Source organism: Lissotriton vulgaris, chromosome 3_1, assembly GCF_964263255.1.
Source record: "Lissotriton vulgaris chromosome 3_1, aLisVul1.2, whole genome shotgun sequence".
Taxonomy (NCBI): domain Eukaryota; kingdom Metazoa; phylum Chordata; class Amphibia; order Caudata; family Salamandridae; genus Lissotriton; species Lissotriton vulgaris.
In genome coordinates, this window is record NC_141689.1 from 150,268,044 (window position 1) to 150,282,639 (window position 14,596).

Here is a 14,596-nt window from a genome sequence, read left to right on the forward strand (position 1 = left end):
TGAGCCTCATGGGGCTGTTGGAAGGTGTGCGAATCAAAGAGACAAATATAAACTGCTCTGTAACGCTCCGTTTAAAGCCTGCCTCTTTTTATCATCCCAGTTTATCATTTGCCTAATTTTCTTTAGCAAGACTCCCAAAGCCATACTTCTCTTGCAGGAGACCTGCAACAGTTCTGCAGTGCTTAATTTGTAAAACAATAAATACCAGGGCAAACATTTGGTCAGAAGATGCCACCTACGATGAGGAAGGAGGTGGTGGCGAAAACCTAGGCTGCCTATTCGTGAGCGCCCCTCATAAAACCTTACTTCACCACTAGACACTTCCTGCCAGTCAAACTCATTCCTGCACGTTCTTTCTCGCCCCTGCTTTCTCCCTTCCCAATCTATTACCGTCTCTTTTCTTCTTCTTTCTTTCCCCCTTTTGTGTTTTTTTCTCTCCTATTTTGGGTCAAAGTCTGATCAGGACAAATTAGCGCCGATTCCCCGAAATAAGTGCTGGTGGACCCCACATGAACTCCGGGCTCAAATTAAGCACTGCACACCTGTAAAAAAATCTTTTACTTACTGTCCTATGTTCACCTGTGAATTAATGTGGATGTTCTCTTATACACATCTTATCATTCATTTACCAACGGTTTGTTGACCCCCTCGAGCTGTCTTTCAATCTTTCCAACTTGTTTACCATATTTTGGCTTAGCCGGGATTTAAAATGTACCATTTGCTGCATATTGTTCCTCAACTTTAGCCGGTAAACATCCATTAAGCCCAATTTAAAAGTTTTTTATATTCATATTATTTTTGCAGCAATTATCTTGGTAAAACTGTCTCAAAATGCCATTAGTTCTCACTAAACACACTTTAAATGCATCATGTGTCTCAGATTTCTTCCCAAAAAACCATCAGAGAAGAATAACACTGTGATTTAAAAAACAAAAGAAAACGCATTTTAGCGTTTTAAAGTTTCTCATTATTGAAGCATTGTTTAAAAAACTGTAGGACAGTAGAGAACCCCTACCCACGCACAGCCTCATGACCAGAAAGATTCCTTCATGCTGGCATCATTAGGGGCCGTATTCCCCCTTCCCCCACCACAACCCTCCCTGCAAGGCAATGAGTCACCCACCTGAAAACACAAGAGTCCATCCTCCCGGCTGTACCCATGAAGGATGCTACAGCCTCACCTCTGCAGGGCCCACATTAAAGAGTACTTTTACTAGTGTTTGGTGTTTTTCCGACACCATTTCAATATGTCTTTAGATAAGTTAATTTTGGCTACTGTAATTGGAAAGTACCCATTTCCCCCATGGCTAGGTCTGGACTATGAAAATAATTCTAATAAATAAATACAATTAAAAGTGCCATCAGTTCGAGGGTACACTTCCATTGCTCACGTGTGTGATGCAAGTTCCACCAGCAGCGAAGCGCATGGTAGAATTTACAGCCCGAGTGTTTCATTCGTTAAGGTGGGCGCGGTTACTCTGGTGGAGAAATCTTTCATGCATGCAACTCTTGATCCTGTGGAGTTGACACTCCGGCCTCTGGGGCGGTTTCAGTTCCCCCCAAAGACAAAGCAACGGCCTAAAGCAGACTCGACATGACAGCGTGAAGGTGGGTCACACTCACGGATGCAGTAGGGTGTCACATCCCAAGCGCTCTGTGTAGACTCATCCAGCTGTCTGCACATCATTGTGCCGCTCGAAGGCTGATACCTCTCAGGGCAGGTGACTCCGACACTCTCTCCTGGGTTATACCACTCTTTGTGCGGTGTGAGGGTGAGAGCTGGACTTCCGCTGCTCGGATACTCGCACAGCTCTGAAAAATTAAATCAATATAATATCACTTAAAGATCTTCAGCCGACCACATTTACCTAAAAGGTTCATCACGAGCGGTTTAACCGCGGAAATATGCAGAAATGGGCGGGGACAGAACAGGACATCAGACAGCAGGACATTCAAACCGTGTCATTTACAAAGAACACAAAACAATTCCCTGCCAAGCATCACAAACACCATACACGCTTCGTAGATCAACACACTCGACAATACCAATTTGTAATGTTTTCATTGCATTTATTGTTGAACACCAAGCACCCCTCCATTGTTGGAACCAGGGGATGTGTGATCCGAACATCTCCTTTAATATCCTTTGGAATACTGATGTCCCAGTCATCTCCTAATGCCACTGCTAGCAGTATATATTGTTGGTTGATTGCTTTATTTCGATATGCATATATCATAAAAGCGGTACAAAAGATAAAAACAGCATGTCGAAAAAAGTATGACTGTACATTAGATAAAAGAGTAAAACACAATTGATCAGCATAAATTAGTTAAAAAAAGGATTAAATTGATATGGACAGTCTTCTAAGTCTAATCAACCAAGCCCATTTTAAAAACTTGGCAACGGCACAGACAATAGGAGGGGCTGTATTGGTTAAAAGAATCCGAAGGGCAACAGAGTACTGGCGGGTACCCAATTCTCTGCAGATAGGTCCAAGCCAACGAGATCTAGGGCGACCATAGTCCGGGCATTCGAAAAGAAAGTGTGGCACCGTCTCTGGTTTATCGGGACAAAGAGCACAACAGCGTGATGAGGACTGGGATTTATTCCACCTGGAGCAGAGGTCGGCCAAGGGTAGGGTTCCTAACCGGAATTTGATGTACAAGGACCGGTCCATGGCGATTGTTATTATGTCCATGTACGGCTCGTAGGCGACAACATCTTTTATCAGCAGAAAAGCTGCGGTGGTTTTGCAGTGCTGCTGATTACTGATGCGCTTCACACGAACCCACTCCCAAAAAAGTTTTTTTAAGATCTCCTTCGGGGGAGCGGAGTGGCTATGCCAGCAGGAGTCCAGGCCTAGGTCCCCTAAAAGATGTTTAATGTCCTTCAGCCATTTAATGCTGTGCCAACCGTCGGAGTGCATCACCTCAGCTAGGCCATCAGCATAAGGTTTTAGCTCCGGTACCCTCCACAGGCGAGCCCAGACCACGAGGGGTCGAAGACGGGCCTGATCCCCTATTGCTTTACAGCCAGCATCCATGAGCACTGGGATAGTCGGACTACTCGATGGAATGGCAAGGAGATCTTTAATGAATTTGTTTTCAGCCTTGCTCAGTAAATCCACTTTGCCCAGGCCCCACAGTTCGGCTCCATAAAGTGACGCAGGGACCGCACGTGCTTTATATATATCTAGTAGAGGGGCAACACAATGTTTTGTTGAGTTGTTGAACTCCTTAAGGAGGGCCCCCCCCACCCTTTTGTGGGCCATTGTCATTTTATTGATGTGGGCGGTCCAGCTCATCGCATCGTTAAGTCGAATTCCCAAGTAGTCGAATTCTGCCACTCTTTCAAGGGGTATAGAGTTCAGAATGGGAGGGCGGCCAAGTTTGCGGGGAGGGTGCATAACTAAGTACTTGGTTTTTTCCACGTTGATGACAAGTCCCCTGGTGGTGCAAAAGTCCTGGAAGCGATTCAGTAGTGTCTGGAGACCTTGGGGGGTTTTAGAGATGAGAAGGGTGTCGTCGGCGAACAGCAAAGTTGGAATTTTTACGCCTCCCAGAGTGCTGGTTCGCCGAGTAGGGAATCTACCACCCCGTTGATATAGAGGGAGAATAGAGTAGGGGCCAGGACACAACCCTGCCTTACTCCCCTCTCGACCCTGATCTTGTCGGTCTTTTCCCCATTCAACCCCCATCTAACCTGGGCATAGGTGTTGTTATGCAGATTGATAAGGAGGTTTAGTATATACGGGGGCATCCCTAGACCATGTAGCACCCTCCAAAGTTCCTCCCTAGGAACCAGGTCAAAGGCAGTCTTTAGGTCAATAAAGGCCAAGTAGAGACTGCCTTTGCCTAGCTCCACCACCTTCCAGTGCAGTAGCAGGAGCCTAAAGACCTGTTCGATAGTTCCGGTGCCTGAACGGAACCCGGCTTGCATATCGGACAGGATGTGGTTTTCGTCCACCCATTGTGAGATCCTCCCCAAAATGGCTTTCCCCGCCAGTTTCTGGCTCGAGTCTATTAGGTCCCGGCTGCCCTTTTTGTAGATGGGGACTACCTCAGCACCTCTCCAGGAATCTGGCACAGGGCCTCCCACAACGATTGCATTAAGGAGTGCAGAGATTAATACCCCCCATTCTTCCGGATATGCTCGGAGGATATCGCCTGGTAGGCCATCCGGACCAGCTGCTTTTAATGGTACCAGGGTTTTAATCTGCTTTGTGACATCCAAAGCAGAAAAAAGTTCCAGGTCTTGAACTAAGGTATAGGGCGGGAGGTTAAAAGGGTCGTTTAGTGGGCCTTCAGCGGCAGAATAGAGTTTTTGGAAGTGGGAGAACCATGTCTGGGCATTGATGGTACAGGTCCTCAGGGTGTCGTCGGGACGGTTCCTATTGCCCACCAAATCCCAAAAACCTTTGGCATCTTTCCCACGACTGGCAGCCAGGAGAGCCTGCCAGAAGTTATCCTCCCACTCCATCTTGGCGTTTTTTTGGCAGAGTGCATAGTGCCTCCTGGCCACCCTAGTCCTAGATGGTAATTTGGACTTGACTGCTTCAATGAGAAGTGACTTCGCCTCCCTGCACTTCTGATTGTACCAGCCCTGTCTAGCTCGTGAGCTTGGTTTCCTTCTATTCATATTAGCTGGAACTACAAAGAGGTCACTGATAGCCTGGGTTATGGTGCAGAACCTTGAGGCCACCTCCAGCAACCCATCCTCTTGGGGGTCAAGATTGACTAGGGCTGAGGCAAGAAGCTGCCTAATGGCAGAAGTTTTCTCCTCTGAAAGTGCCAACTTCGCCCACTTTAGCCGCCGTCCACAGTTGGCGACTACTGACAGGTCCGGGGCGGGGTTACGAGAAGTTCTGGTCACAGTGCTAGTTAACCACCTGTGAGACAAGGTGAGAGAGAGGAGGTTGTGGTCACTCTCAACAGATGGTATAATCACCATGTCCTCCACCATACTCCACAGGTGTACGTCAAGGAGGAAATAATCAATCCGTGACGTATGCCCTGGCCTGTTGTAGGTATGGGCCCCTACTTTGTCTGACCTAGTCCTGCCATTGGCAGCCCTCAGACCAAACTCCATATCTATTGAGTTGATCTGGAGGGCCACTTCTGTCCACTTTTTAATGGGACTGAGTTCAAGGGACGGAATCCCCCACCTAGTGTCGTGTTCCTCTTGATCAGTTAGGATTTCGAGGTCCAGGGGCTCAAAGGTACAATTGAGATCGCCCGCCACCAAGGTACAGGCCCTATGAGGTGACGAGCGAAGCTGGGCTTCTAGACAAGATATTACTGGGGATTCTCTACCCCCCTTTGTGCCTCGGGCGTAAATGTTAAAAATATTTAGGATGACTCGGCCCTGGGGGTTTTTCAGCAATATGTTAAGGAGATCCGGGCATTTGGTATCCCGCTCCACCACCCTGCAGTTGAGTTCTGAAGCCACCCAAATTAAGAGGCCACCCGAAGGGCGGCCCCTACCAGTTACACTATGGACTGCTGGCAAAAAATGGGTGGAGTATCCTGCCTTGTGCAGGGGCACCCCGCTCCAGGTTTCCTGGAACAGGCATATGGAGTGTTGCTCCACTAGCGAGTTCCAGTCCGGCAGCGCTAGCTTCCTCTTGAGGCCCGCCACATTCCAGCTGAGAACCCTAAACGGGGGGTCCGTCACAGCCGCAATGCTACAGTTCTCGACAGGAGGCAGCGTGTCCACAACACCCACAACAGGGAGGCTAACCAGTGGGTCAGAAGATGCCCTGGTCTCCCCTTGCTCTTTGACAAACTCGGCAGTAGCCTGGCTTTGTGGTATAGTCGAGGGGCTACGGATTAGAGAAGGGGGTAGGCTCGGCAGCAGGACTCAAAACCACAAGGGCCTCCCCGGGCGCGTCACAGAGTCAGCAACCCCAGGAACCCCAATTCTGCATAACTGGAGCTAGGTATAACTGCTGTGGGAAGATTCCCGGGGAAGGATGACCATGGACGATGTTTTGGGGAGGGGGCCCGACAGGGCAGAGCGGGGTGGTCAGGACCGGCCTCGGGTAGAAAAAAGTTAGGTCGACAGCATCGACCCCCGTGCCGGCCGTTCGGCCTTGGGAGCATATTGAGTGGGCGGCTCTTATATCTTGAAAATTGACCACCACGCAATCTCCCTCAAAAGGTTTCTTCCCATGCCCAATCCAACCCACCCTACGCACCCCAAGGATCAGGCCATCTACACCCAATCGAAGTGGTCTATTGGTTTTCATCCAGTGGATGACTTTGTTTTTTAGCGCCTGATGTGTTTCCTGCTGTGATTCTTTTAGGGGGGGGACTTTGGTGAGGACAACAACATACGGGTGGCATTCGGGAGGGAGATTTACCGGGGGCACTTGCGTGGCGGAATCTGCTGGGTGGCCACTGGGGGAGGATTTTTTGGCAAGGAGGAATTTTTAGACAGAGGGGGATTTTTAGGCAAAGAGGTGGAATGGGTAGCCCTAGAGATTGGTGCTGCTCCATTGGTTTTAGCAGGCGCAGCGGAAGCCGAATGCGCATTTGGACCAGCCCCTTTCTTCTGAGAGATCTTTTGAGCAGGGTTCGGCGCAAGTGCCGTCGCTGCTGTGGGGGGAGTGCCGTGCACCTGAACTACGTGAGTGGAATCACTCGGCCTTGCCTGCTTCGCACTGGCTAAAGGGGCTGGGGTAGGAGCTTTCCCTGTAGCCAGTGTTTTGGCCGGCAGTGACGACTGGACTCTGGTTGTTTGGTTTACTGGGACCTCTTTAGCAACATTCCTATCTGGGTTGATCTCACTAGGCTTAGGATGCACTTTCAGCAGGGTTTTCAGGGAGAAAAAGTTGTCCCTAGTGGCCTGTTCAAAATTGTCCAGTCTGACCCCCAGGCTCTTAACTTGGTCGAGTAGTGGATTAAACAGGGACTTTACCAGTTTCTCGAGAGACTCGAGAGAGGTACCCTGTTTTGGTAGGGCCGGTGTTGCTGGAGGCAGGGGGGACGGTATCTGGGACTCAGCTGCGTGCTGGGGGGAGCTAGAAATCCTGAGGAGTTCCAGCTCTCCAGCGTCTGGGTATGAGGTATCCCTATGGAGCTGTGTCCTAGAGCGCTTGTAGAGCATGGAGTGATTTCCCCTCCGAATGTTAATCCCCCTTTTCCTTTTCCTATGTACCCGTGAAGGTCTAGTCTGGGGAAGTGGTTGTGGGTCAGGTGAGGGGACAATAGGATCCGAATGAGACCTGTTATCGGGAAAGCTGGCTAAGCAGTGGGATGGTCTAGAAGCTATATCCTCAGTACAGCGACTGCCTGGGGAAGGGAATGATATGAGGCTTTCTATCCTATCTAGTCCTGCCTCTAGCGCTACAATGTGTTGCTCGTCAGATGGGGGCCCAGGCGGGGGTAGGTTGGGGATGGAAGTAGGCGGCGACAAGGCATGTGCCGCAGCTCCCAAGGATGAGCGCTTGGATGGAAGGAGGTCAAGTGAGAGGCGGCGTTCCGTCATTGCGATCTCCTTTTCAATGACGTTAGCCACCCGGGTGATGAATTTGTCCATAGTGCCAATCATCGTGGAGCCCTCTAGAGCACTTGATCCACCGCCCCTCAGGGCTTTACCGGATCTGGTGGACATAATGGATTCAAGACCTACAGATGGGCTCAGAGGGATTGGAGCCGTAGGAGTCGATGGAAGGGGGGTGGCCCAGCCGGCCTCTGCCGGCCCCGGACGGCCACAGACGGCCCGCCCTTTGCCCGGGCTTCACCCGGCGTCCCGCTTGCGTCCCGCAAGACGGGCTCTCCTCTGATCTTGTAGAGTGGCGGTGGGGGCGGGGCACGCAGGGGGGCGCTGACCGGTGACTCGTGGTCATGCAGGGACTCCTGGGATAGCGAGTCCCTGCTGCGCTTACCCCTGTAGCCTCCTCTGTTGACGGTCTCCCTCGGCAGCCAGCAACCAGGCAAAGTTGGATCCGCGTTGGTGGGTCCTCCCACGGGCGAAGCGGCTCCCGCGCAGCGGGAGCGGCGAGCAGTCCACGGAGATTCCACAGAGCTTAAAGACGTCCCAGCAAGTTCCCACGTCTTCACAGGTACGCCGGGGAAGAAGGGTCACAGGCAGGCTGGTTCCCGCTACACTTTTAGCTGTTTGCCAGTGGGGGCGGGGCACGCAGGGGGGCGCTGACCGGTGACTCGTGGTCATGCAGGGACTCCTGGGATAGCGAGTCCCTGCTGCGCTTACCCCTGTAGCCTCCTCTGTTGACGGTCTCCCTCGGCAGCCAGCAACCAGGCAAAGTTGGATCCGCGTTGGTGGGTCCTCCCACGGGCGAGCAGTCCACGGAGATTCCACAGAGCTTAAAGACGTCCCAGCAAGTTCCCACGTCTTCACAGGTACGCCGGGGAAGAAGGGTCACAGGCAGGCTGGTTCCCGCTACACTTTTAGCTGTTTGCCAGTGGGGGCGGGGCACGCAGGGGGGCGCTGACCGGTGACTCGTGGTCATGCAGGGACTCCTGGGATAGCGAGTCCCTGCTGCGCTTACCCCTGTAGCCTCCTCTGTTGACGGTCTCCCTCGGCAGCCAGCAACCAGGCAAAGTTGGATCCGCGTTGGTGGGTCCTCCCACGGGCGAGCAGTCCACGGAGATTCCACAGAGCTTAAAGACGTCCCAGCAAGTTCCCACGTCTTCACAGGTACGCCGGGGAAGAAGGGTCACAGGCAGGCTGGTTCCCGCTACACTTTTAGCTGTTTGCCAGTGGGGGCGGGGCACGCGGGGGGGCGCTGACCGGTGACTCGTGGTCATGCAGGGACTCCTGGGATAGCGAGTCCCTGCTGCGCTTACCCCTGTAGCCTCCTCTGTTGACGGTCTCCCTCGGCAGCCAGCAACCAGGCAAAGTTGGATCCGCGTTGGTGGGTCCTCCCACGGGCGAAGCGGCTCCCGCGCAGCGGGAGCAGCGAGCAGTCCACGGAGATTCCACAGAGCTTAAAGACGTCCCAGCAAGTTCCCACGTTTTCACAGGTACGCCGGGGAAGAAGGGTCACTGCTAGCAGTACTCAGGTACGTGTGGCAGCAGTGAGGCTGGTGCACAGGTGAGAAGGGACAGTGAAGTGTGCACCTTGTGTTTGTAAGACCTTCTGATCTCTGAAGCCTCGGAGACCCTACTCACACCAGGGGACAAAGGGGGGAGCGGCACAAAAAGCTTCAGGACTCGCGACTGGAGCCATGACCCGGTGGCCGTGAGCCTTCAGTCTATCAGATCTGCTGCAGTCTGGGTCTCTCTACCAATCCACATTATTCTAGCAACAGGCGACCCCCCAGCCCGAATATCAACAAGGTCAAATAAAGAAGACCAGAAATACTATAGTGCTTGGACATTGAACCTTTCAATTTAAGGGAGTACTCGAGGGATAGTTGAAGTATTGTGGACTTTCACACTTTGTCTTTGAAAAATAAAAATTGTCAAAAGTTGGTAAACGCCTGTCATATCTGACGATGGTTGCACAACAGACCTTTAGCCCTTTAGCACACAGAAAGGAATTGCTGTGGTTGTGCTTCCTTTCAATTCCCACAGGTGATCGCAGGGCCACCCGTCATCTGTAAATTTGGCAGGCAGAGTACCCTCGGCATGGCGGAGGCAATGTCCTCTGCGATCCCGTAAGACACCAACGTGATCTTGTTAAAAGTTTCACCTAATGGTCAGAGGCAATACCCAATAAAGCAAGAAGCTTAAAAACAAGTCAGGAAGATCTTAGATCAGGTTCAATACTAGGGGGTCATTGAAAAATGTACAATCCTTTGTTTCCCGTATCTAAACCCACCAATACATATTGTTTCGTTTTAGATTACAGACATTTAAACACTTGAACAAAGACATACGCAGTCCAAAATGCACATAGTGCCACATTAATGAATAACATTCTGCGGCAAAAATACAAAACTATACTTGATATCTCAAATAGATTTTTCTGCCAAAATATAGCGCTTGAAGGAGGTATTTGACTGCATTCTCAGTGTTGGGGTCCCAGAGACAATTTTGCCATCTCTCCCAAGGGTATAAGAACAGCCCTGGGGTATTTTCAGCAAGGGTAACTGAGTTACTTCAAAAATTTGACGAAGAAGCATTGTCCTAAGTGGATAATATTTATCTGACAGACGATGACTTAGAGAGGCACTTGACAAGGGTGAGCACCATTATTATAGGATTCGCCTCTGAGGGCTACAAATGTAACTTTAAAAATTGCCCACCTCAATGTCCTATTTTTCGGATACGACCTGTTAAGTGAAGGGAACAGTTTAGCAGCTAGCTTTTTAGAAAAGTGTGCGCTGCTCCAGCCTCCAAAATCTTTAAAAAATCTACATTCAATACTGGAATTCCTAAATGTTTGCAGAACATACATTTGAGATTAGGCAGAAAGGGTAAAACTTTTCTATGACGTAATAAAACCTGACTTTTCAGCCAGACAGTGGACACAAGAACACACAAATATCCTTTGTTCACTCCATGAAGACATGATAGTTCCAAACACTTGTAAGCGTATGCCACTTGGTGGTGCGTATATTAGCGGGTCAATGCGTGTACACCTACTTAATCTTCAATGAAGGCGAAACAGTACAAATTACATACAAACCACTCTGGCGGGCGCATCATAATATGCAAGGCGGGACCGCCACTCAGCTCGCAGGCGGTTCCGTTTTCCGGGAGGATGGCGGGCAGGCAAAGTCCACCCGCCATCCTAATGGGGGCCTTTGTCTTGAATTGCTACATCTGCCAGCAGATAAAATATTATAGACATTATAGCGGGACCCGCACAGACGCTATTATTAAAATTATATAAACCTCTTGCATGTGTGTATTCGGACCACTGTGGCCCCTTACAAACAGCTGACGCTCGAACTGTTATCAAGGATATCGGCCCATACGCAATTAGCACGTTACATTCTGACAGCGGCCCGGTGTTTTGCTCTAGGGCTTACAAAGAGGCCTTGGAAGGAATGGGCATAGCATTGCAGTACTCCTCTCTGTACCATCCTGAGGAAAATTTGGTCATAGAGAAGAAAAAATGGGACTTAAAGCAATCTTTACCAGCTAGGGTACTAGGCAAGGGCTGTAGTTGGGTCAAACACATTTATGGGGTACAGCGGGCATTAAATAACCAGCCAAGAAACTCTCTAGGGGTGTCACTCCAGATGAGGTCCTATTTGGGACGAGAATGTGGGTACCTGATCTTGATTGTGAAGGCACAGTGGCGGATGAAAATCCATTTGATATCCATGATCGTTTTACTATTTTACAGGATCTAAATTAATCCAGGACACAACAAAGTAATGTCCACCTGAAGCAGACCACCACTGGGGAAGTCAAGGCAAGACCAGTCTGGATCCCAAAAGTCGGGGATCTGGTCAGAGAGAAAATTACATACAAAAAGGAATTTGGACCATCATACAGAAAAACTGTACCAGTCCTTGCAGTACAAGGTACAAGAACTGTACTTTTGCTGCCTCTTGCCGGGAAAATGGAGAAAAGATTTGTGTCAATAGACTTAATCAAACCACACTATGTGGCCATTACTATGCAGTAGGCCTTGTGAACTCCACAGTAGCAGACGTCCTCCTCTTGTTACAATTCAAGAAGCTCAAACAGACAGACTCATCACGTTTGAAGAGCAACCTGCACGGAATGAAGGACTAAGCAACAACACTATGGAACTCGTTCCTTGTGAACTCGAAGTTCAAATTCAAAATCAAACTCAAAATAATAACAAGGTTGCAATTACACCAACATGCCTCGTCAAGAACAAAAAGCGATTTGAACTAATCCTGATGCAATTCCAACAACTGATCGAACTGCTTCTTGCTATTTCATGAACTTTGATACGTTTTCATTGGATCCAAATGAACCGGAAACAACGCCAGCCAAACAATGATACAAGCAACAAATCAATAACTTTCTTAACTTTCTTCAAAAGACATACCTGGTATCTCCTTGGATTGAACTCTGGGTAATTATTGGGATACTGTAATGGCTTGTCCTTGTACTTACATTTAGCATGCTTATTAATGAACGATATCATCAACAAAGCACTACAGACCAAAAGGTCAACATACTACTGAAGCCACATCCATCATCACATCGTGAACAAAGAGGCTTGTCATCAGTGAGCATTACAGCAGTTCCTATACCGTATGGTATAGCATGGGACAAGGTTGATTTTAACATAAGCGGCCCGACCAAACTTTTAAAAATTATTCATGTATTTAAAATTTCATTAAGTGATATCATTACCTCCAGTACATTTTCTGATGATTGGGACACGGAAACTGTTAATAACATGTTTTCTGATTTAGAGAAAACTCCTGCATTTTCTAATAATGAAATGTTAGAGGGTTTTTCAGATTATGATACATTGTACTATTATCAACATTATGGTCATCATTTCCTAAACAAATCTATTTCACCTAGAAATGTTTTTGATTGTCACCAGTGGAAACATTGCCCAACACCACCACAAAGTAGTTTGCAAACTTTTGTACAGAAATCTTCATACTTTTCAGGGTTTAACACTACAGATCCAGCCTCATACTATTATAAGGTTGCACCAACATCAGCATTGAAAATTATGTTGACAAGTACCAAACAGATTTATTCTCAATCCTTTTTTGCCCAACTGTCTGAACAAGGCTTTGACCTATGGAAGGACGAAATAGAATAGACTTAAAATCAGTGTAGGGTTCTAGGGACTGGCAAGTCCAGGGAAAAGAAGCGCTATTTCGAGCATGCCTCATTCCTAGCAGATTATCTTTTTAAATGACACTGTGCAACAGACAGCCTGTCTTGGACTAGCCAAGAGCAAGGACCTGAACACTCCTAGGATTCGTACACAGGGGTGGCAAAATACAACTACAAAGGAAGGGGCAACAGCAGATTACATTTTACAGTACAATAGGACAGACCCAACTTGGAAAAAATGGCAGGTTTGGCCCTTAAACACAAACGTATGTCATAAGCGATTCCTGAACATCACCGAGGGATTCAGTATCCATATGCCAGACCCACGTTATGTACAGAGAGAACACCTGGGGGTAGTGACATCCTATAGTGTTGGGAAGTTGTGCCGTGATTGGCTAGAAACCTCAACACTCACAGAAGTGAAACAACACTTATCTTTACTCTCACAAGACATGGATCTTAGAGATTTTTTACTAGGACCCAGAAAACAACATCAGATACATTTCATATATGCTGGCATTTATACTGCTTATAATGAAAAGTGGAAGATATCCCAACAAGAGGCCACAGATAGAATACGGGAAAAAGACCATATTAACTTAGAGAACGCATTAGCTGTGGTAGATAATGGGTTAACAACTTTGACCTCCAGGATTTATTCATTGGGCAACATTGTATCTTCTGCAATAGACATACGGGAACATGATTTAGCCATATTACAACACGGGCAATCCCAGTTATGTTCTATTATGTTATTAAGATGGGCGCTGCAATCTTTGTGTGCAGGCATTACGCCTTGCTGATTTATAAACAGACTGTCTCTTTTTTCTGAATGCAATCTAACAGATAAACAGATAGAAATGGCACAAATAGGAGCTACATATACAATGCTGCGTATTGAAAAACTGGACAGGCTACCATTTACAGTGGCGGAATCACCATCTACAGAATGGCTAGTTCATGGCAATATACCTCTCCCAGTCACGACCTTTCAGTTTCAATATTATCTTGAGCAAAGCAGGCAGGCAGATATGAAAAATTGGGTTAAGAATACACTAATAATATCCTGAAGGGCCCGGGTAAAATGGAATCTAGGCAAAACTTGAAGAGGATAACTAATGATTTATTGGCACCCCTTATTCCCACCACAGCGATCTCTATGGAGGAGGATGTGGGTACAGCGGTGTGCAAACTGGAAAGCGCCATCACAGTGGCCATGGATGAATTAGCACCCGCCTCCCTTCGCTACTCGGCCAGAAAAAGGCCGTCCGCCCCCTGGTATTCGGAGTCGCTAAGACATCTTAGACAGGGCTGTAGGAAGCAGGAACGACTTTGGAGGGCTAGCTGGAATACACAGGATAGGGAAACCCACAAAACTCTTTTGAGGGAATACAAGGTTGAGGTGATAAAAGCTAAACAGGAGTACTTCTCGAATCTTACTACTGCTCTTACCTCGCCGAAAGAGCTATTCAAGATCGTGGATTCGTTGACCACCCTGCAGACCCCTGACCCCGTCACCTGCACTCAGAAGCTGTGTGACGATATTGCCCTTTATTTTCACACCAAAATTGCTGATATTGTTTCAGCCTTAGAGCTACAAAGGGCCTCAATATCTTTCTCCACCTCTCAGGCTATTCCCTCCCAAGTATCTGTTAGACGCCCTACTACGGTCCATCTGTCTAGTTTCCCCCATCTTTCCCTGCAGGACTTGGATGTCCTCCTGGCCAAGACTAGGTCGGGTTCTCCTCTCGACCCCTGCCCCCTTAAACTTCTCAAGCAGTGTAAGGATACCCTCTTGCCCTCCTTACTGGAGATCATGAACAGGTCAATGCGGGATGGCATTTTTCCCTCCCAGTGGAAGAGAGCGGTGGTCAAACCCCTCTTGAAAAAGCCTACCCT

The 14,596-nt window shown here is 48.5% G+C and overlaps 1 protein-coding gene across 1 annotated transcript in view; it reads right to left on the reverse strand.

The window, feature by feature from the left end:
- The window catches only part of LOC147726126 (uncharacterized), a 689,775-nt gene that overhangs the window by 628,046 nt on the left and 47,133 nt on the right, over positions 1 to 14,596 (reverse strand). Inside the window, exon 2 of the mRNA XM_086960228.1 lies at positions 1,624 to 1,812. Within this exon, the coding sequence (XP_086816354.1) occupies positions 1,624 to 1,812 (189 nt within the window). The remainder of the gene's footprint in view (positions 1 to 1,623; positions 1,813 to 14,596) is intronic.